Genomic DNA, 23672 nt, shown 5'->3' on the forward strand with positions numbered 1-23672 from the left:
GGAGGTTGAATAAGACAATTTAAGCTTACCAATAAATGCTTATCAATAATACCAGACAGACAAAGGAAAATAAACAGATACCTCATGACAGGGGCTGAGTACTAATGCAGGTAAAAAAAAAAAGAGTGTTGAAAACAAGATTTTTATTTTTAAGTAGTACAGAGAAACAGTGCCAAGTCAACACTTGCAATGGCAAACTCTAAACTACTATCATTCAACAATCTTGTATTATGAGTTGGTGATTCCATAAAGTTGCAGCTCAGAAATTAGCAACAGTTAAGATGACCATTACAAAAGGGAATAGAAAAATAGCATGAAAAAGGTTTGAGGTAGTGATGGGCAGAGTTTAAGACAGGATCTGGGCTTTTTCATCACTCATTCCTACAGGGTAGCAGACTGCATTTCTGTTTATTCAACTTCAGGTTAAAGTTTTGCATTTCCCCAGCTAAATCATTCATGAAACCTAGTCTAGGGTTTTAGTCTAGGGCTATCAAGTTCCATGACTATACTAAACCACACCTGAAGACCCCCAAGCCTACCAGTTTTTGAAATGCCAGCTCTACAGATGTGCAATCCAGTAATTCTTCAGTGTATCCTCATGAGAAATTTCTCTCAGGTATTGCACTAGGAATAAGTTGTGGTATTTTTGTCTCAAGAACGTGCCACTGTTAATTTATATTTTTCCATTAGACTACAGGAAAGAATCCTGGCTTTGCAACTTAATTTCTTATGCTTTAATATTACCTCTGTATCAAAATGAAGGCAATATGCCAAGCTACAAAAGGACAAATAGTCCAATTGAGATTTTTTTTTTAAGAGAACCATTATGAAAAGGCAGCACTTTAAATTTAAGAACATGTACTGCTTATTTCAAGGAATGGTCAATAAAAGGTGAAAACTCTTAATTACACACAGTACCTAGGCAAACAACACTTCAAAAGCTCAAGGCAAAAACTCATACATACTTGGATATCTATTTCAATTTGTATTCCTTTTGTATTTGTGTAACCCAGATTGAGAGGCTGCATTGGGCTAGGTATTGTAATTTAGTGCTACACCTTGGGACAATGTCTATCTGGTACCTGAAAACATTATGGATGCTTTATGTACCTTCTACCTGACCTAAAGGGCTTGAAGGTCAGGTATTTTTAAAATGAAATTAATTGAGCTCATTGGCAGATACACAGAACAGATCAAGAAAGCTGAACAAAAATGCAGACAAAGAATAGTGCCTTAAAAGACAAAGAGACAAAAGTCAGTGATCAGATACAGTAAAAGTGGTCAAATTATGAAAAAGAGGAGCCCAAAACTACAACAATAGTAAATTCTCTAGGTTAACAAGATAGGTAAGAAGCAATTCAATAATCAGGGAGAAGGTGGACAAAACCTTGAAAACATCACTAAAACATAATAAAAGCTTTTTTTTGTTTCAAGCTAGAGAGCTCAGGAAAGGCTCACAGTTGTTAGCCCCCAGTGAAGTCTTATCTGTGAAGAACAAATCAATTCATTTGGAACATATTTAACACAGAGCTTCAGTCTTGAACTTTTACCTGTCATAAATACCATGAGCCTTTTAATGACTGCACAGGGAAGCTTAAACTCTCTGCAAGCAACATGCTTGATCTAATGAGGGAATGGGAAGGGAAATTAGAAAATAGAAAATTACATACCTTATGTTGTTCTATTGCATCTACCCATTGCTGTCTGTGGTCTGGATCCTGAGCCCGGAGGTACCAAACACTATCATTCACGCTGATATCAAATCTGCATTCATCAAAGTCATGGGGCTGTGACAGAAGAGAGTGTAAGAGTAGCTAAAATTAGCAACATGATCAATGTTAGCTCACAGATTATTCTGACACTCAAACGCTAATTAGAAAATCTGTCTATATTATCTCAAATTCATCCTAGATTCTAAATTCTGTATTGTGTAGCTGTCTCAAATAATGAACAAATACTCCCATAAGGAAAGATGCTGGTCTTCTGAAATAGAAAAGCCTTGTGTAATATATTCTTATTAAATAAAATTTTCATAAATAAATTCCATACATAATAAGTTCCATACTTTCAAATACTTTGAAACAAATCCTTCAGCAAAATATCTACCATACTGGAAAATATCCATACATATCCATCTTAATTTCAAAACAGGACAAGAGCTCCATAACACTAGTGCTCCCAGTATTAATTTTAGATGAAAAACATACATCATAGCAAAAAAATACCAGGATAGAACCATAAAAGCAGACTATATCTAAATGTCAAGTCAGAACTGGAACTTACAAGCTGTGACATGTTTTGCCTCAACTATTTTCACCATAAATATTTCAGATAATTGGAAGCCACATGCAATCCTTTTACACATCTCCACTCAACTTTATCCAACTTCCAGGTTAACATGCCTTAAATACTAGTAAACTTTTACTAATGCAACAGAGAAGCTGTTAAGGAAAGTACAGGGAAAGAAAACAACAATCTAATCTGCCCTGTACCCTGACACTGTCAATGCAAAGTTACTCCTTAGCAAACACCCAACTGAGCCCAATATTTCTCACATCCTTCATCTTTAAAAGCCATTTTTAAGACATGTAATACAAATGTAGCTGAACACCTTTTTGAAATTGAATACACAAAAAAAATACGCACGAAAATAACTGCAGGAGGCTAACAGGCTCCAGGATAAAGGCTAGTGACACAGTCTGAAGGACCACAAATATTGGTGCCAGATGCTGAAGACAAGTGTTAGGAATACCCTTTACAACACCAGGACCACACTGCCAATACATTCACCTTGCAAACTAAAAAACTGTTAAACACTGACTAACACTCCACAAAAGAAAACCTAGAAATAAGTCTCATTTGTTGTCATGCACACCATTCCAGTGTTAGTGAGAATTTTTTTCAAAGAATTTGGAAACCAGAAGCTACTTACACATAAACAAACACGTTTCTCTTTTTCTGTATTTAATATACTACGGAATAAGAAAAGGATAACAGAATACAAATTACAAATTAAAAAAATGAACTAGAAAGAGTTTAACAAAAGTACATTAAAAACCAAAGTGTAAGCTTAAAACTTCATGTACTTTGTCAGGCATCTGAGTATTCAATGTTAAAGAAATTTAAATATCCCATAGGAAAAATTTCCAGTAACTGTAAGAATTGAAAATCAAGTCAAACAACTATAGCTACTAATTACTTAATACCTGACCATCTCAAGGTTAATTAAATTCAACCAACTTTCAAAACTGGTTCTATACACTCCTTTGTCTTCAGTGAACCAGACAAAAGGGCATAAAAAGGGGCACAAGGTTGTTTGACCCTGGCTGGATGCCACATACCCAACAAAGTCTTAGTCACTACCCTCCTCCACCAGATCGGGGAGAGAGAATATGATGAAAGAGTCATGAACTGAGATAAGGACAGGGAGATCACTCACCATTTACTGCCACAGGCAAAACAGCCTTGACTCAGTGAAAATAGTTTAATTTATTACCAGTCAAATCAGAGTAGGATAATAAAAATTTTAAAGGCACCCCACTCCTCCTTACCAGGCTCAACTTCACTACCTATTTTCCTCTACTTCATCCCTCCAAGCACTGCAGAGCAGTGGGAATTGCAGGGATTGCAGTTGCAGTCAGTTCAAACACTTTCTGTCACTCCTTCCTCATGCTGTTTCTCTGTTCAGCATAAGAACATTCTCATGGGACAGAGACCTCTGTGATCTTCTGCAACATGGGTCCTTCCCAGGGGCTGCAGCTCTTCCTTAACTGCTCCAGTGTGGGTCCTTTCCACAGGGCACAGTCCTTCAGACACAGCCTGCTCCAGCATGGGTCTCCCAAGGGGACACAAGTCCAGCCAGCAAACTGCTACAACATGGGCTCCTCTCTCCATGGAGCCACAGGTCCTGCTAGAAGGCTTAAGCATGGGTTTCCCACTCATGGGTGCAGGGAGACAATCTGCTTTACCACGGTCTCCCCTACAGGCTGCAGGGGAATCTATGCTCCTTGATAATGTGTTCACCCTCCTTTCTCACAGATCTCTGTCTGCAGAGCTGGTGCTCTCAAATATTCTCAGCCCTCTCTCCCAATCCATGCTGCACTGCAGTTTTTACACTTTCTTAGTATGTTATCACAGAAGCAATATACCATCATCTCTGATGAACTCAGTTTTGGCAGGTCCTTCTTGGACCCACATAGAGGTGGACCTGTGAGATATGGAGGCAACTTCTGCATCTGCACACAGAAGCCACATCTGTAGTCCCCCACCACCAAAACTTGCCATACAGACCCAACACAGGACAATACAAGTCTTCTAGTCCAGTGCCCTCTTCAAGCTGAATTTTCTATTACTATTATTATTATATATGTAAAAGAAGTTTATCTGCTTTAGAACAGCAAACTTGCCAAAGCAATGTGTCATGCTTATATGCCTGTTCTCAGCTACTCCTCTGGCAGGCCCTCATTTAGTCATGTGATGATCTGCAATATCCAGAAATACTCCAAAAAATCACCCAAACAGAAAGATTAGCTATTAAGAATTTTCCTGACATGATAGCATTCCTCAGTTTAATCTCTCATTCTTGAAGTCTTTTGGATAGAGTTACAAGCAATTACATGGTATGTGATTAGAAAGACTTCACAAGATTCATCTTAAAGCCAGCAGCACTACTGATCCCACACTTCCATACGGTGCACTTGCTTCAGTTCACCATCATTCTTGCTTTCCCCTGAATCTCATATCTAACCTAAACGTCTTCTAATGCAACTTAAGACTATCACCTCTCTTCTTTTCAAAGACAGGTTTCTGTACTCCCCTTCTTTCCAAACCAGCTTCAAATATATTTGAAAATTCATGCCTTGCTGCTAAGACACAGAAAGAAGATGTTTTCTCTGAGGTCTAGAGAATACTTTAAACACTTTTCTCCACCATTTACTGCGTAAACACTTATGCATTACACGTAGTTAAGAGACTACGTCATCTATATATATACAGACATGTGTGTGCATGTGTGTATATACATACTAAAAATATACACACACACATATATAAAACTGACCAGCCAGTCAAAGGAGGGGATTGTTCCGCTCTGCTCTACACTGAGATGCCCTCACCTTGACCACTGTGTGCAGGCTCGGGTACGGAAATATAAGACGTAAAGCTTCTAGAGAGCATCCAAAGAATGGTCACGAAGATGGTGATGGGTCTGGAGGGGAAGCCTTATGAAATGCTGAGGTCACTTGGCCATTTCCGCGTGGAAGAGACTGAGGGGAGAATTCATTGTGGGTCTTCAATATTCTTACAAGAAGCAGTGGGACAGGCACTGATCCCTTCACTCTCATGACCAGCAATAGGACCACAGGAGGTGGCATAAAGCTGAGTCAGGGGAGGTTTATTTTGTATACGGAGAGTAAGTTTTTCACCCAGAGAGTCAATAAGCACTGGAAGAGGCTCCCCAGGGAAGTGGTCACAACACCACACCTGATAGAGCTCAAGTAGAGTTTGGACGATGCCCCTGGGCACATGGTAGGACTCTTGAAGCTCTCCTGCACAGGACCAGCAGTTGGACTCACTGATCCTGGTGCATCCCTTCCAACTCAGCCTATTCTGTGATTCTATCAGTCAGGTTTAGGGTTATACTCAGCTCACCATGCAGTTCCATGCTATAAAAAAGTATAGCTGATCAGATGATCCTGTTAGATCAAGTTGCTTAAAGACAAGAAATAAGCACTAACAAGGTTAAATATGCTTCAAAAGGAAGTTAGGCAGGTGCTACATGATTTACTGTTCACCTGCTTTAACAGTATGTATCATTTGCCTATTTTCCATATTTTTGGCAACTGAAATCATTGTTTAACATTCTTGTCCTCTGATATTTTTTTTTTTAAGCACGCTTTATTGGAAGAACCCTGAATTAACTGAACACAAAAGACAAATAAATCACCTGAATCATGTGATGCGTTCTTAACACAGAACAAATCCGGTTGTTATTGATTAACCCCCTTCTCCACCAAAGAGTACGGAGTTCATATTTCATTTTCACTGATAAAGTGGCAGACTTCTGTATGTTACTTTACAGTTACATACTCTGTATGTAATAGGCAGCACCTGTTACATTCTTCTCCCCCCCCACCCCCACCCCCACCCTAGCTACAAACAAACTTCCTTGGTTTACCTCTGGCTACAACTGCATTTACTGTTTTCTGTAGCTGCATCTAGCAAAGATCACAAAGTGTTATTCACAACTTCTCAGGCCTGTCCTTTATTCTTCTAACATTTTCATAAGACTAGTTTGATTCCTTTATGCTTCCTGGAAGTTTTTCTGTTTCACTTTTTTCCTGTAGACTGCAATGCATTTCATTTAGCTCTCATTTCTTTCTGAGGTCCACTGTTTCTAGCCAAGTGTTGCTTTTCCCTATTTTACACTCAGAAGCTGTTTTAAAATAGTACAGTTCTTAGGCAGTCACATGACAGGACCTTGGAGAATAAATAGGGATTTTCATCTGTAACAAGCTAAGGACATGTGCTGAGGCCAGGATATGTCCTAATGACCTTTCACAACAAAGATAAGGCAAGAAAGAGGAATGTTATGCAGGCAACAGGAAGTAAGTAGGAGTTCACTATCTATCCTAAGGATTTAAAGCACCTTGGAGAACTTCAGCTGCTTTTTCCCAACCTGCAGCAGTCTCAAGTAACATGCATAAATTGAGAGAGCACTGGGGAATAAAAGCTAGATCAAGACACTTTGAATGGGGGCACCTGAAAACATTTACAGCTGAATTTTTAAGCACAGATTTAAGTGTCTGTGGCAGAGGTAATCTCTATGTATGCCAAGGGTGCCTTTGAGAGTCCACATTAAAAAATAAACAAAACCAAAAAAAAGCCACCATAGCTAAATCACAATTCCATTTAAGAACATGCTTCAAGAAATAGGCCCTTAGTCTTCACAAACACCCTTTCTGTAGGACTCCTAAGCTTTTTTCCAAGGCACCTGCAGAGGATCCTGCAGAAAGAAAGGCAATTCCAAGTATTCAAGCATCCTAGATCTTTTCAAAACCAATGGATACTAGCTCATAAATTCTGAGCATTTCTAAGCAAGAACAGTTTACATGAAAAAACACTCACTTGGCTATAGTTACTGAGGAAGTCAGTAGCCAGCTCGGGTCTCATGAGTCATAGCTGATTTCATTACCACAAAATCCTTCCTGCTATACAGCTGTCAAGCCTGAGGTATTCATAAAACAAGCTTCAGAGCAGAATCGCCTTGAAAAATAGTGGTTCAGGTGTTTCAGGCAAATCACACAGGAAAGATTAAGTGTTTTTATATACTTTATAACCTTCAAGAGTATTCCATGTCAGAAAAAAACCCCAAAACCCTACCTTGAATGAAAAAACTTTTGCTTGATCTCTCTCATTACTCCAAGTGTTGTTAATGGCATTTTGTCCTTTCCTTACCAAGGAAAGCCAGGGTGGTTCATAGCAGATACAACTCAAGTCTGCATATTACTATTATTGAAGCGTGCTTCTGCCACTATTTTCATTGCAGAACTAGTTTAGTTTACCTAAACTGAGATTATTTTAAAATTTTGAAGGTTTTTCTTATTAAGAAAATCCTGAGCTGGGAAGTGGGTCACAAGACAAACAATGAAGACCTACAGAACATGAAAACTACAATTCCTGAGATCTAAGACATGAATGTCACTAGCATAAATTCAACAGAGGCTGTCATCTAGCCTAAACTAAAACATGAAACCTTATATTCCTCCTTTACTTCTCTTAGTGCAACTCAAAGCAAGTTAAGAGAACTTCACATTCTTTTTTCTGAGTGGGTTTGAGTATGGTGTCAATCAGAAGTTACTTAACCGAAAATTTAGAAAACAAATCCAAGTTTTGGTAATTGAACTTCAGGTTTTTTCTTTGAAAAACAGCCTACACATATATGCCTTATATCAGAGTACCTAAAGTTATTAAAAAAGCAAATACTCAGCTTTTAAGAATCAAAAAAAGAGCCTTATTAAGTAAAACTGACTTAAGTATTTTGCATATATTTCATTTATGCAAACGCTGTAACTCATGCCTGCAGAATTATTTTTTTTTGCATGTAGCATTTGTATAGGGACAAACCACCTGGCAATCACTTCTCTTCCACCTGGAATACAACTTGGTGCATTCTGTCCTTTGCTTCATCTGCTGAGGAAATACTGAAACACCACTCTGCAACTCTGATGTCTATCTGCAAGCATCTTCATGTTAATAGGCCTGTAAATCTTTCTTAAGATAGCAAACTTCACCAGTTTCAACTTAAATGCCTCTTATAAAAGTAGACATGAAAAGTTATAGCCTGGAAAATGAGACACAAGCCAGACTATAACTATTCATAACAACTTTTCCAGCTCAAGAGAGTTGAACACACAGCTTTTCCCATGTGAACAGCGTCATTGTCCTACCATGCAAGGTACAATTTATCTACTGGTTAGCTTTTTACAATTCCCATGGCATTCAGGAAAAAGCATCTTTTTTGCACTGTTCTTCAACTTCCTGAAATTCTCTAGTTAAAATTACCTGAACAAACGACCACTTCCTCCACAAAAAACCCATATGTTCAAAGCAGTTACCACCAACTTACAGATTTGCTTATTTGTTTTGACAGATCATTCAATATGTTCTGGACCTCGATGTAATCACTCAAATGTCAAAACCACCTCTATCCTCTCAAGTTTTCAACAGGAAATTCAGACTATCACTCCAGGATAATATGGGTAGGACAAGAAAGGACAGAGGAGCACAAGCCATGATCATAATAAAATAAATTGCATCTGCAACATGGTACTACTTTCAAAACAGACAGAAGTCCAAAACTGTACAACACAAAACAGCACTGTATTCATCCATAAGCAAGGGAAACTCACAACAGAAGGTCAAAGGGAGAGATGTGCATGTGATAATTTAGAATGCAATGAAAAACACCATTAAAAAAAGACAGAAGGCACACTGTTAAAAAAAGAGAAGGCACAAGATATGATAAGCTATAGAAATAAGTTAAAGAGCACCTTAAAAATTAGTTAACCTGATGGAATAGAAAAAGGGAAGGCAATGCAATGTAGCAGGTAACAATGTTAAATAAAGAAAACTAAAAAATCACTCCATGATTCACAGTAAGCAGCCTGTATAAAGGCAAGAAAAAAATTGCAGTTACTAGGAATTGAGGCTAAAACTGAAGTACATACTTTGACTATGAGAACAACGGAAAAAACAAACCTATTTGATATCAGGAAAAAAAAAGTTATACGAACACATTGTACACGTACCTATGTTGAGATGCTAACAAAACCCCAAAAATAAAAAGTTTACTTTAAGATCTGTGCTGTATGACTGAAGGAATTGGCTCTCAAAGCACACATGAAAACTGTATTTCAGCTTCCATGTAAAACCAGTTGGGAACCAGCAAAGGCTGCCATTAGTTAACTAGAGAAAAACAAAGAAAAAGTCAAGTTTGAAAAAGTGCTCATCTTAAAATTATTTTTTGGAAGCACTTAATTCATGAGAGACCCAAACTGTGAAGAACTTGTCCCCTGCTTTCAAATGTAAAATGGATGAAAATATGCTAACTTTTTAAAAAACCTTTGAACAGAAAGGTAGTGAAATGAAGTACCATTCACATAATTTTAAAGTTGCATTCTACACAGTGAATATTACTTCACTACATCAGTGGAAAATTATATCAAATGAATCACAATATGTGTTTTACCAAATAATATTATGCATGGTTAGGATTTTACCAGACAAGACCAGTTAAAACATTGTCATTCATGCCTTATTAAATACTAAATAGCACTATTTTTCAAGTTAGTGTATTTCTCTCCAAAGTCACTGAAAAGCTCATGGGTCAAGATAAAGACAGAGAGACCACTTACCTACTGCCAGCATGGTCAAACAGATTTGATTTAGGGGAAACTGGCTTAATTTATTGCAAAGTAGAGTTGGATGGTGAGAAGCAAGAGAAGCACAGAAGGACTGGGAATGAGGGCTATGGTCTAACACATAGATTCTGCCACTCCTTCCTCATGCTTTCACATGCTCCAGCAAGGATTGTATCCATCATTGCAATTCTTCAGGCTAAACCTGTTAGAGCATGGGCTCTTTGGGCACTGCAGCCTCTGTTAAGACACATTCAGCAGCCACTGTTGGGTTCTAAATAGGTTGCAATGTGGTTGTCTGGTCTGGTATGATTCTCTGCACAGGTTACACCAAAAATGCATGCACAACATGCTCCTCCACAGGCTGCAGGGGATCTCACTCTGTGGTTGGAGCATCTCTTCCTGCCCAGCCAGTTTTTCTCACACCTTTTCCTCACTCCTCCCTTTCTTACACACTGCTGAGCAGCATTTTTGCCATTTAACTCTGTTTACCTTGAGAAGTAACACAATGGTTGCGAGGCTCAGCTGTGAGTGCCCTGCACTGTGTCTCCACAGAAACTGACCATGTTCTGCGCAAGACAACTAGAAGTCTCCGCACAGAGGCTGCATGGCAAATCCCAGCCCCACAACATATACTCAGTGCAATCACAAGAGCTCATGAAGATCCTTCTGTCACTATCACATATTTTTGAAGACACTTGGCTTTAGAACTACAAATACTGAAGTAATTAATTTTGCAAGGATTTTTAAAATATCTATATCTATCACGGATCTAAGTCTCAGAAGGGAACAACTTAAGGAAAACATTATACTTCATTACTCATAATAAATTTTATTAATAATGTACTGAAGTCCCAAAAGACATTACAACTTCTAATTTTCTATATTTGTGCCCTGCTGCCCCCAAGAAAAGCCAAATAGATCCACAGGTCTGGCAAATTAAGGTCTACCAAAGCATTTGGTAGACCTTAATTTGGTAGACCATAAGGTCTACCAAATCTGGCAAATTAAGGTCTACAACACAAAATTCCGGTTTCCCATTCTCAGTTCTAAAATTCAGTCAAAACCTAATAGAAGCCCTGGACTAAAATGTCTTGCCTTTCCTTGTTGTTATTCTTAAGCAGTAAGAACCTACTTTTTAGTTACATTGACTGGTTGTATTCTTTTTACATTTATTTGTACTGTATTTTTTTCACAACAGTCTAGGAAAACCTTACTACAAATAAGCAAGTAAATAAGACAGGTCTAGGCCTATTGGAAGTGAAAAACCTTTAGGGGCAAAATATGGGATATCTAACTTCTTGCTCATTAGCATATTAAAAAGAAAACTTTCTCATAACGGCATATTTGCACATGTAGAAAAAAACTTATAAAGAAAATAGGCTTAAAAATATAAAAGCTATTCAATGTTTTTCCATTATTTGCTACTACCCAAATATTCCACTTCAGGTCTTGAGTCAGGATATTTTCTTCTCACAATGCCTTTGAACACTAAATGTTCTTCTAAATAATGATCTTATATTTTCTAAACCTAGCTAAAGTAGTGGCCAGTGAAAGCAGAACCATGTAAGCAGAATTTAAAATTAGTTTGTTAGCATAGCATGCAAATTTAAAATTAGCTTGGTTTAATCCATTGCAAAGAAGCTCTCTTATGAGAGAACTGTTCTTTTAAGTCTGGATCAAGTGTACACTGTATGTTACTTTAGCATTGAAACCACACTTAAAATTTGAAATTACAGATCTCAAGTGTAAACCTGGTCAATCTGTTTTTCTGCACACCTGCCAAATAGATTCAGATGCAGAATGTGATCCTATTAAAACAATTTTCACAGTTATTTTTGAGAAATTAATTTAGCCTTACAGGGTAGTATCTTACACTATATTAATTTTTTTAGATTAGTATTTTATCAAATTATTTTTGTGTTAATGAAGTGGAATTAGTAGGTAGTCATGCTGTGATGGTTTATATATAAACATACCCCTGACACTACTATTCTTAAGTGCCTACTTAATATTGCAAGACCTAGAGTATAACACGTGTGTACTTGAAATGTCAGCTAAAAATTAGTCAAAGACATGGAATGGCACTCTGTTACTAGAAGAAAGAGATCAAGGCTGAAATAGTTGTAAACCAAGCAGAAAGATGTCACCTTAAGTGATCTACTAGTGACTACAAATACATGTAAAAGCTACGTGGATTAGCAAATTTGTATTAACAGATTTAGAGACACACAGAGAGAAAGCAGGATATAACTAATGGGCCTGTTTAAACATAGTCTGAAGAACTTGAAACTTGGTCTAACTCCAAAACTTCTCTTTAGAGCTAACTATCAGTTATGGAAATGGAAGCATACATGTTACTGCTTTGGTGAGAACCAAGTCTAAGTGAATTCCCTGCAAACAAATTCATATGATACTTCTCAGGTTTCCAGTTGGAACAAAATATATGCATTATCCACCAACAACATGCATCAGACACAGGGAAAAAACGATAGAAAAACATCAAGCTAGAACTGATCACAAATCACCATGTTAAACTTCTTAGGAACCACATAATATACAGCAAGGAACTAGAGTTATTAATCAGGAAGGAAACAAAGCAATTTTGTATCAACTTTAGAGAATGCAGAAAACACTGTCTGAGCCCTTTTTTTAAAGGTTAGTTTTAATGGACAGTCAAATATAGGAGCAGGAATCACATTCACACTGCCGCACTCCTAAGATAAATATTTATATATTGATTAATTTGGTTGTACCTCACATAGTATATTGCAGTGTGGCACATGAGACCCAGCATTCTCACATACACCAGAGGCAAGAGAGCAATATGGATTTCACAAGTAAACCATGAGTGAATATCCAGAGAAGGTACTCCACCCTAAGAGAAAAGTCATGCTTCACAGCACTGTATTGAGCAGACAGATAGCACAGAACGTTCTGGACCTAGATTCATGGTGATGGGAACGGAAATTCTGGTTCTAGGAAATCAGTGGCATTCCAGCTAGAATAAAGGCCTGATGTACCTGTGGAAGCACCACACTAAGAATTAAGATTAGCTTGGTTTGAATCCCAACATAAGCAACTTAACACAGTACAACTGTATAAGCATTTCTATAAATGCAGTATGAATATTAATAGCAACAGGACTTATGCTAACTATACAACTCCCAGTATTGACCTGATCTCATTAACTTGTTATGAAAACTGGCTCTAACAACTAGACCTTCGAACCAGGTGTCTCTTGTTATGATACAAAATTTAAGCATGAGATATCAAAGACCATGAAACTACAGATACAGATGAAAAGCCATAGTCCAAGAACCATAAACAATTCCTTAATGGTCAATTACCAGTTAGTGAAAACATGCAACCTCCACAGCTGGGAAGGCTGTTTTTGCTCTTGGTAGCAGTGGCTACTTAAAAAGAAAAAAACCCAAACAGCTGAGCAACAGGGCAAGGAAGCCGCAAGGCTACAGCCTGGGAAAGAACCACCTCTCCAGCATCACAGTGCCCCAGTCATATATTAAAAGAGGCTTACAAAGGATCCTCATTTGGCCTGTGTATTTTGGCAAAAGATGTATTTATATGATCGCTTTCTGCATCTGAATCTCAAAAAAGATGCTTCAGTTCTACAGTTGTCCTGTCATCCAACCTTCCCCATCCCTCACTAAGGAGTTCTCCAGTAAGGTTACCCTCATCTCAGCAACTAGGACCATCAAGAACAAAGATACCCGGCTAGAAATATGGTAGTGGCTAGATGGCACTGCATAGTTACTGATAATTTAGGATGCAAGTCAGATATAAGTGACTGCTTTGAATACAAGATGGTAATGGTTACTCTGTAATAAGCAACTTATAGCAATAATTAAAAATATGTAAGAACTAATTAAAAGGAAAAGGCATGTTGCTAATGAATGTCAGTCTAAAAGCTTTCATTCTAAAGTTCAAAATTGAATTGTGAGTCTAAACTCTGACATCACCTCTAATTCTTTAATATATATTTGCATGTGTATACATACAGATGTATATATGCACACATAATTAGTTTTGAAAGAGCTGTAAAAGAGAACTTAAGAAAGAGCAACACTTTTCCTTAAAAGACAGCAATTTAACAAGCTTTAAGAATCTATTAGACATCAGTTACAGTAAAACCTCAGTTAACAACCTGGGGACCTGGGGTAGTAAATTCTGTTCCAACTAGTCCTCTTAACTAAGGAATGATGAGCTTCAGTTGAAAGGAAAAACACATCAAACATTTAAAAAGTGGTGAACTTGCCCACACTATTTGATTGATTTCATTCTAACTAGAATTCAACATGAACATGAGAAAATAGCAACTAAAGTATAGGCCTAAAGGAGGAGGCAATAAGATAACTGGGAGAAGAAGAAAACAACACTCAAGCAGTCATCTATGACAAACTATTTTGAATGTATGAACAGAAAGTGCAGTTAAGCTTCAGGAAGCATCTAAAAAAAAGATGGCCAGCTGCGGCTCCATATTAGCTGATGGAAAGTATTCTGACTTTTTGGCTCAGTATTCTGTGAATGCATATCTAAAAGTGAGGTCTAATATTGTACAAAACCTCAACAGAGCTGTTGAAAAAGTCATTAACAGCTATCATAAGACACACCAGCTAATAAACAGCACGTTGCCTAGGAGGACTGTTGAGCAACAGTATAGCCCTGGAGCGGGTGACATATGAACCAAACATATTCCCGAAGAAATCAACTATAAATCAATCTTACGAAAACGCACAGAAATTCAGACTGAGCAAGAATAAGGATTGCAAGTAGCATAGAAAAATTTGATCAGCTATAAAATCATACCTTTAATACCTAAACCACTGAAATTATTCAAGACTTGGTATACATCTGCAAGAAATATCTTGCAGAATATACAGCACGGAAGTGCTCCAATACACCTATCCACAGGCAAGTACTATGACCCTGAAGTGTATATTAAATAATGAACAGAGTTAGAATTTAATTATCTTAATTTAAAAAGTCATGTAGAGGAACCGTATTCTCTCTGATAATAAAATGACAAACACAGCTGGATTACAGCCTTAGTTTCAAGAGTGTCGTAACACATGACTACATTCAAATACTAAAAACTAATTCTTCAGCAATATTAAGTAAGGGTAAGATATTTGGTTAATGTACATTGTAGATTTTTTTTACATGTTAATAATTTTGGAACCTGCACCATAGTACAAAGAACAACCTCACTGAGCTGATCTGGATGTGTATTTTTTCCATTTCTGACTTAATTCTTCAATACACACTACAGAAGAACTTATCCATTTCTCCACCATGCCAAATAATCCTTTTTTGCTTGACCAGGATATTAGCACTTTATAGAAGTTCAATATATACCCACATTTTCATTTCACAATAACCCATCAATGGCTGGTTCAGATAACTCAGAGGCATAGACAAATTTGTACAGAGGATGTAAATGCCAAAACTAATTGTCCAGGAAAATTCTGTATTTCAAGGAACTTCCATGTGCTGCACCAGCAGCAGCCCAGTGTCATTAACTCCTAGTCATTTACTCACTTTCCCTTCCTCCCTATCCTGTTGCTCTTTGGCATTTTCCTCTCCAGAACAAAAAAACCTCAGGCCTTTCACATATGACTAAGTATTCCTAAATACATTTGCCTCTATTTAGAATTTCCATTTCCCATTTAGCCAAAATCTCCCACCAGTCTTGATTTAACTACTTCATTGAGACACATACTACAGCCAAACAGTACTAATTGCCACATGACCTAAATAAACCCCGACCTAGTTAGGGCTTGTATTATAAGTCTTAGTTTACTCAGGTCATTTTTTAGTAGCAACTAAGGCTGAGAAGGCACTTTATCAAATTACAGAAAATTAATTATTCAATTAAATGCCCATCATGTCATGCTACACCAGATTGCTTTCCAGCCTCAGACAGCTGTATACAATATTTACCCAAGCAATCACCAATTACTACAAATTTACTGCTAGTTTCTGCCCAGGGCATGGTCTTATGGCTTAGCCTTTATAATAAAAACTTTCAGAAACTAACACCTATCAGTTCCCATTCAACTTAACTAGCAACAAACTCAGGCAAACCTAACAGTAGATACCAACTGCAATTACAGCATTCTTTTATCATGAGCAGGTATCTTAGCAAGATCAAATTTTGATGCAGTAGCTAGAAAAAAAAAGTAAATCCAAACTTTATTTCTTCTATACTGCTTCTATACACTACCACATGAACTGAGTCCAAAATACTGTTAGATTTCACACTGTATAAGGTGTAAAAGAAACACATCAATATATTGTTAACGTCAAGATGACTTTTTGAAAGTCTGCTTTGCAAGATGTGATTCTTCATGCCACTAAGAATGTTTCTCTAGCACTGACATCTCCTTCAATTAAAAATACACATCTTTATTATAAAACTTAGAGATTTGTAGGGTTTGACGTTTCTATGAAAAAAACTCATAGGAAAGTTCTGGATGTGTTTTAATTGATAAGCGTATGAAGCATTTTCTGTTAATTCTTCAATCTATTTTTAAAAATGTCAATTTGTACTTCCTCTCGCAAGTGCCAAATTATTAGTGGTGGTCAGTATCACTCTATAAATAAAACAGAAATACTACTAGAGTGAGGAGAGGTGGCTGTTCAACTAACCATATCTTTAAAATTGGAGTAAGATTTTTATTTTTAGTGTTTGATTACTGGATACAAACATGTCAGTCTCTCTTTAGACTATGTATAAGGAAATGAGAAATTTAAATAGAGACCTGCCAGTTTAGCTCTTTCATGTACAATGTTCTTGATCATTTTGTAAACTGAAAGTAACACATGTTTACATCTGTCCTAATTTATAAAATGAATATTTATGAAGTTCTTTATACAACAATTTATTACTACTTAGGAAGGGAAAAAAGCCAAGACAATTCACTAAGCTGTCCCTCAGACAGACTTCCATTTTCTATTTTCTTGCTTTTCCTGAGCTCAAGATATTCATAACAGATACTCAACCCCCACACCTTTTAGAAGTTCATTCTAAAGCTAAATGGCTGGTTTGAAATTTTATATTAATATAAAATGTCATTACTGCCCTCATTAAGCAACTGTGCTTTCCAATTTCTGGAAGACCAAAACCCCAACAAACCTGTTTACTTGAAAGTATCTCCACTACGCAAATTGAATTTATGGCACAGTCCTAGTTCAGGGATTTCCACAGAGATGTCTAATTGTCTTTTTACAACACAATAAAAAACAAAAGTACTCCAAAAACCCCAAACTACAAACCAACAGCAAGTTTCAATAAAGGTTTTGATATGCATATACACATTGCAGTATAACCTAAGCCAAGGAAAACCACTGCATAACAGTTATTACATCTGGTTTAAGCAAGTAAAACCAAAAGGTTTTTCTACATAAATAATATACACAGGAAAGAAGATGAATATCAGTTACTGGATTAAAGCAACATGGCAAATATGGATTCTATCAGTAGAAAAGCTGAAGTTTTAAGTTGGAACATGAGCTTCTGGATAGATAGTCACCTCTAGGGACAAAAAATTCACATATAGCTGAGTTTAAGCACTCTTAAAATTTTACCAAGCATTACATTTCTCTAAACATTTTTTAATATCTTCCATTTACATCCATGTAGAAGAGCTACTCTGACCAGGCAAAACCCCCTAGAGTACATCAGATAAACACTTTTTTTTTAAATTAAGAATTCTATAAAGAGATTTGAGAATCTCTTAGGAATTAATATAAATTCCTACCATGATCAAAGTAATGTTGGCCTTCCTCTTAGATTGCCTGAAGTGGGGGCAGAGCATACCATTTTATTCTTGATTTATCATGCTGAGACTACATGAATTACTGCAAGCCACTGTGTACAACAGTGGGGATGGCACTGTAAGAACAGACAGCAATCAAAGCAAAGACAGCACAAGCTTATGGACCAGGCTGCCTGAAAGTTGGACTTCCAGATCTACAGGGCATTTTCTTTTTGTTCTTTTAGTAACAGACCCTAGACCATCCAGCTCCAAAACCATGCCCCAGGGATCCGCATTTACATGACTGCCATGAACATCCATTCTTAACCTTGTACACAGAATTCCCCACTGGAAGTCTGACTTCAAGAATGAACGAACTACAAAACTTTAAGATAAAGAAGGTTATTCTTAATAAAGACCAACTGGCACTGAGTGCCATCAACACCAGTAATTTAGTTTGCATAGACAAGATTAATATAACAAAGCTTCAGCACCAGTAATTTAGTATGCACAGACTAGATTAATAAAAGAAAGCTAAAGTTTGTCCATGTATGAAGTTTTTATAATATGCACAATTTCATCTCATCCACCGACCATACAGCAGAACTTCCATCTTCAGTTTCAGCCTCCAGCCTGTTATAAACCAATTAAACACCTTTGAGGTGTTTTGTCTTATGTGGATAAAAGCAAGTCATCTAGAATCATATACTGATTTTCATCATCCTTCCCCCAAACTTAATTCATTTGGCCAGTTCATTACTTGATGTAATCCAGTGAGTATACAATAAATATTCATCCTTTGTTTGTCTATTCCAGAGAAACAGCTCTCTTCAGTCCAGTAGTCTAACCAGATCCCATATTTTTCATTTAATGAAAGGTTACTGTCACATGGCCATACCTGTTCTGGACGTATGACAATATAATTCTGCACTTGAAGTACACAAAACAGCTATGCTAATAAGCTTAAATTTAACTAGTATTCTTTCATCAAATAAAGGGAAGAGATGAGTGTCTTACAAAATATTCCTGTAAAATAATCTATCAATTCCTACCCAGTAAAATACAAATGATACAACAAGAGCAGAAGCAACTGTGGGTTTCTGCATATAATATTCATGTCTCAATTAATACTACGGCTTATAATTAGACTCATCTTCATTCCTGAAAGTACAGTAATACTACTCAGTGACAGCAAACTGAGTAGTATTTATGCTTATATATTAACAGTAGATTTAACTATGCACAAAAATCTTTACATTCCCCATTGATTGAAACATGCATACCTAATCCAAGTGCCTAAAAGAAAGCTTCAGGAAAATCCAGCTACCCTTTCCTACAAGGGAACACTATAGTTATCATCACCATCTCATACTACAGAAAACTTAACTGAAATACAACAGGTTAAGGTAGAAGTAGTTAATGCATCTGACTCTGGATAAGCAAGATCAAGGGAAACTGAACTTACAGTATAGTGAAAGACTGTTGAAAAATATTAAAGATTAAGATCTCAACTACATCAAATCAGTGCAACTGAATTAAGCCAATAAGAAACCTGACATCCCCTCCTTACCAAATTAATTACCAATAATTGAGTAAATAATAAGTTCTACTGAAAGCAAAGTTAGTTTTCGCACATTATCATTTCAACACTTATTTTATCAGCTATCGGTGTTTTCCTGTGCATTTAAATACGTGCTGGAAAGTTATAGTTACTGAAGACATTAGGAGAATATAGAAGTAAACATCAATTATATGCCTCAGGAAGAATATCTTTAACACTTATCATTGAGCATAATCAATTTTCAATTGAAAGCTTAAGTTTTACTGGAGTACAAAATACAATATTCAATTTGCTGCTAAACAGCTATCAATGTTGCAGAAGTAACAGAAGCATCAATGCTAAAACTCTGGCATTAAAGTACAACCTCTGAAAAACAAAGAGAGAATAATTACAAGACAGTTTCAAAAGCATATTTCTACATCCTAGAAACATGAAATGATCCAATAGTACTCCTCAACTTCTAAAATTTCCACCACAACAACTTTAATTGCAGCTAGATATAATAACTAGAACTTACTAGCTTTCAGGAATACCATCTACCAACTGAATTGTCAATACCATTCACAAAGCATGAGCCTGAGCAAAAACGGAACTAAAATATCTGATTAACCTTTAGAACTGTGGAAGCTTTTATTTCTTTCTCCATGTATCCAAGAAGTTCAAGAAGTTAAAAATAGATGCATCCATTCAACTCCAAGTTACCAGATCTAACAACTGCCAGAGTGAAAAAGAAAAAAGGTACTGGTAAGAAGTTCCAGTGTTACACACATCCTAGTCTGAAGACATGCTTGCCAGCTTTCTTCCCTTTGTAAACTGCAATGTACCAAAACATTCCAGCAGAAATGGTGGTATCCTGTAACCTCTCACTCCACCACTGCAGCTGTACAGCACATCTGCTGAAATGTGATGTACAGCACGCCTGCAGATGCCCTTTAGCTACATCCTTGCCAGCACCTTCCTCTCCCTGCCTGTTTGGCATGCTAAGCTCTTGCCTCTTGAGAGATTTTGGGAAATTCTGATCATAGGCTCAACAGACTGCCATAGATACACCTTAGTGAGAACCCATCTTGAGGAAGTTCTAGAAGCGCAAACAGTTCAAAAAAATAAAACACATTGCATGAACTGTTTAAATTTTTAGATGACCACAATACTTGCCAGACATCTAAATGTAAAAAACCTCTTTTTCTTCACAAGTTTTTCTCCAAAATACATCCGGTTGATGGAATCAATCCAGCAGGTTTTTTTTTTAAATCAAGAGGCATTAAATCAAATTCTCTTTGTAAGTTGATTATCAGTAAGGAAGAATACTTCTTGTTCGTCATCCTTAATTCAACTTGAAAAAATTCCACATATTTGGTGGAATAAGAACATACAAGCTAAGATTTAACACTACTACTTTAGGAATTTGTCAACATACAAGCTAAGACTTAACACTGCTACTTTAGAAATTTGTGTGCCATGTAAAAGTCCAGCTATTCGTACTCTAAATCACATAACCGGACAGACTATTTAACAGTATTGCAGAGAGACTACACCATGCTTTTTGACAACCATTAGTCATAATGTGTATTGTAATTCTAAAGGCCAAAAAAGCAGAATTTTTTCTTTACCTTCTAAGGCAAATTAATCTTTTTAATTTTTCATGGAGTCATTTGTGTTGGGAAAAAAACACTGTTATCAAGTCCAACCATCAACCCAGCACCACCACATTCACCATGCCATCAAGTGCCATATCCACACTTTTTTTGACACTTGCAGGAATGGTAACTCCACTCCTACACTGGGCATCCTGTTTCAGTGTTTTACAGCCCCTCTGTGAAGCATTTTTACTGTGTAATCTAAACCTCCCCAGAGACAACCTGAGGGCATTTACTCTCAACCGTCCACTTCCTACCTGGAAGAAGAAACTGAAATACAACTTGCTACAACCTCCTTTCAGATAGCTTAAGAGGGCCATAAGGTCCCCCATCAGCCTCCTCTTCTCCAGCCTAAGCAACCCCAGCCCCCTCAGCCACTCCCCGTAACACTTATGCTCATTTATATATGGGCTCTTTATTCTTAACAGTCTATTCCAAACCTTCCTTTAGCATTTGACAAAACCAGCAACATACTAACTTGCTCAGAGAAAGAAGCAGAGAAAAGAACATTTTCTTTTGGAAACCTGTAGAGTTGTGTTCAGAAAGTCAAGAACCACAGTCAAAGAACCACTGCCCTCTTTCTAGAGCAAAGATTGTGAAGGATGGTACCTCCTCTGGGAAGTTGGTCAGGGGTCTTAAACTGACCCATGGAAAAAACTTTGTACCCTTCAGAGGCATAGAGTCTATCCAACCACAAAACCCTCTAGTGTAAGAAATGAAAAGTTGCTTGCTGAAGCCACAGATTAAAAGTTTGTTTTAGCATTAGGAATTCCTTGGCCTGCTCCACAGTATTCCACTGATGCCACTGTCATAAGCAGATGACCCTAAAGAATTTGCCACACCCATGTTTGCTTTCACCAGACACAAATATATAGCACCTCAAAACATAAATGATGTCAATAATAAAACTGTACTTACTGTAATCTCAGCCTTGCTCAGACAGATAGAGCCTCTGCAGCCATACTCTGTTTCATCTTCAGACTTGTAATAACTGAGTGTGTTGCTTTTCAGAACTACCCATCGATCCTGCCACCCATGAATATAGTTGGTCCACTGTAAAAAAATTTTCCAGAGATCAGCCAATGGAAAGTCAACAATGAAAGAACAATGGGTATTTTCTAGGCTATTGAGCACCTGAAGAAAAATGTAACATATTTTTACAAGTTCTTTCTAAATCAGAACTTTTTTCTCCTCAGAGCTCCTAACATAATTTTACAAACTCCCATAACAACCAAAAAGCAGTTGTTTTGAAGGGTCAATAAGACAACAGATATCTGGACTCCAACTGCACTGCCAAAGCCAGTCACAATAAAGGCAATAAACATACTGACACAAATTGAGGAAAACAGGGGAGGGGAAAAAAAATAAATCAAACATTAATGACTTACATGGAACACGGAATAATTTATTTTATATAAAATATGATATAAAGTTATCTTCATATAAATACAAACATGCCATTATCCCCCAGAACAATAAACAAGTACTGTAGTGCCTAAGGGACTCAGTGCTTTATTAATTTAATATTGCCCATAGATATTGCTTTAGGTTTTAATTCTAACTACTTTCACTAAGAAGATACTTAGTTATAGCAGACAACCAATCATATTTTTGCTATTCAGTTTTTTCTGCAGACTCCACATTCACATACTGAATAAAACCAATATTCTGGGAACAAATTCTGGATTAATTCTAGAGACTTCTAGTAAAAATTGACCAAAAGTTCTAATTACTACTCTTACATTTGCAACATTTCTTCTGAATGCATTTTGTAAAATCATATGAGCTTCATAGAATCATCTGACACTGACAGAAAATCAGTGTCTGACAATATGTCATAATTCTGACAATACACAGATACTTATTAATCAATCATGGTGCAAATGTCATACATTTGATAAAAATAGAAACAAAAGCATTGAAACCAATCTTATCATAGAAGCATGTATTTGATTTTGACAAATGTTCTTGGATGAAAAACTCTGGCTAACATTTAAGTCTATCCATCATTCAGTATTTTGTAATCTAAAAAATGAGGGGGAAAAGTCAACTTACAGTCTTGTTCCCACTTCACACTACATAAATTAATTAATACATACTCCATAATTACATGTTAACTTTAGTAATAAGATGATGAAGTCTAAAGAAAAAAAATAGCTAAGAAATTCTTAATAATTTTCAAATGAAGCCAAGACCTTGATTTGCTCTTAAAACATAAAGCCCTTTTTCATCTCTTAATACATCTAATTGCTAAACACAGCATTACTTAAAAGAAAGCCTCATGTGTGCTTAGTGCCTGAAGTGGTAGCACAAGCAGTCAGAAATGTATTATTATTTCCTGCCTTCCTCTTTTCCTATCTCTCATGTTCCCAACTCCTCCCAGGATGTGCAAGGCAGAGTCCAAAGTTATCTTGGGGGGAAAAAAAAGCAAAGAAAATGACCTTTTTTTCTCTGAAAAAGTTAACAGAAACATATATAGCAGTGAATCTTGCATCTGCTGTTGCAATCAAAACTTGCTGTTGCAATCCAAATGCGCCATCCTTAAAGTATAGTTGGATAGGCATGAGGTTTTGAAAGAGAAAAAGACCAGTGGTTTTCCAAGCATCTAGATTCTCATTCTCAAGACTCTTCCACTGAAGTTCTTTCTTTGTATCCACCTTAAAATCATTAGCAGGAAATACAATGGAAAAAAGCCTAGAGTTTCAGAACACTTAGAAAGACCAGCAGGACACATTTCTAACAAGTTTCTCTTACCAAATGCCTCCATTACCTTCACAGC

The 23672-nt window shown here is 36.7% G+C and overlaps 1 protein-coding gene across 2 annotated transcripts in view; it reads right to left on the bottom strand.

Moving 5' to 3' along the window:
* Nucleotides 1-23672, bottom strand: part of CERT1 (ceramide transporter 1) — an 82551-nt gene that overhangs the window by 56897 nt on the left and 1982 nt on the right. For both annotated transcript variants that reach the window (XM_050986470.1, XM_050986469.1), the window contains exons 2-3: nucleotides 21812-21946; nucleotides 1671-1787 (exon numbers count right to left, since the gene is read on the bottom strand). In XM_050986470.1, the coding sequence (XP_050842427.1) occupies nucleotides 1671-1787; nucleotides 21812-21946 (252 nt within the window). The remainder of the gene's footprint in view (nucleotides 1-1670; nucleotides 1788-21811; nucleotides 21947-23672) is intronic.

Source organism: Serinus canaria, chromosome Z (assembly GCF_022539315.1).
Source record: "Serinus canaria isolate serCan28SL12 chromosome Z, serCan2020, whole genome shotgun sequence".
Classification (NCBI taxonomy): Eukaryota; Metazoa; Chordata; class Aves; order Passeriformes; family Fringillidae; genus Serinus; species Serinus canaria.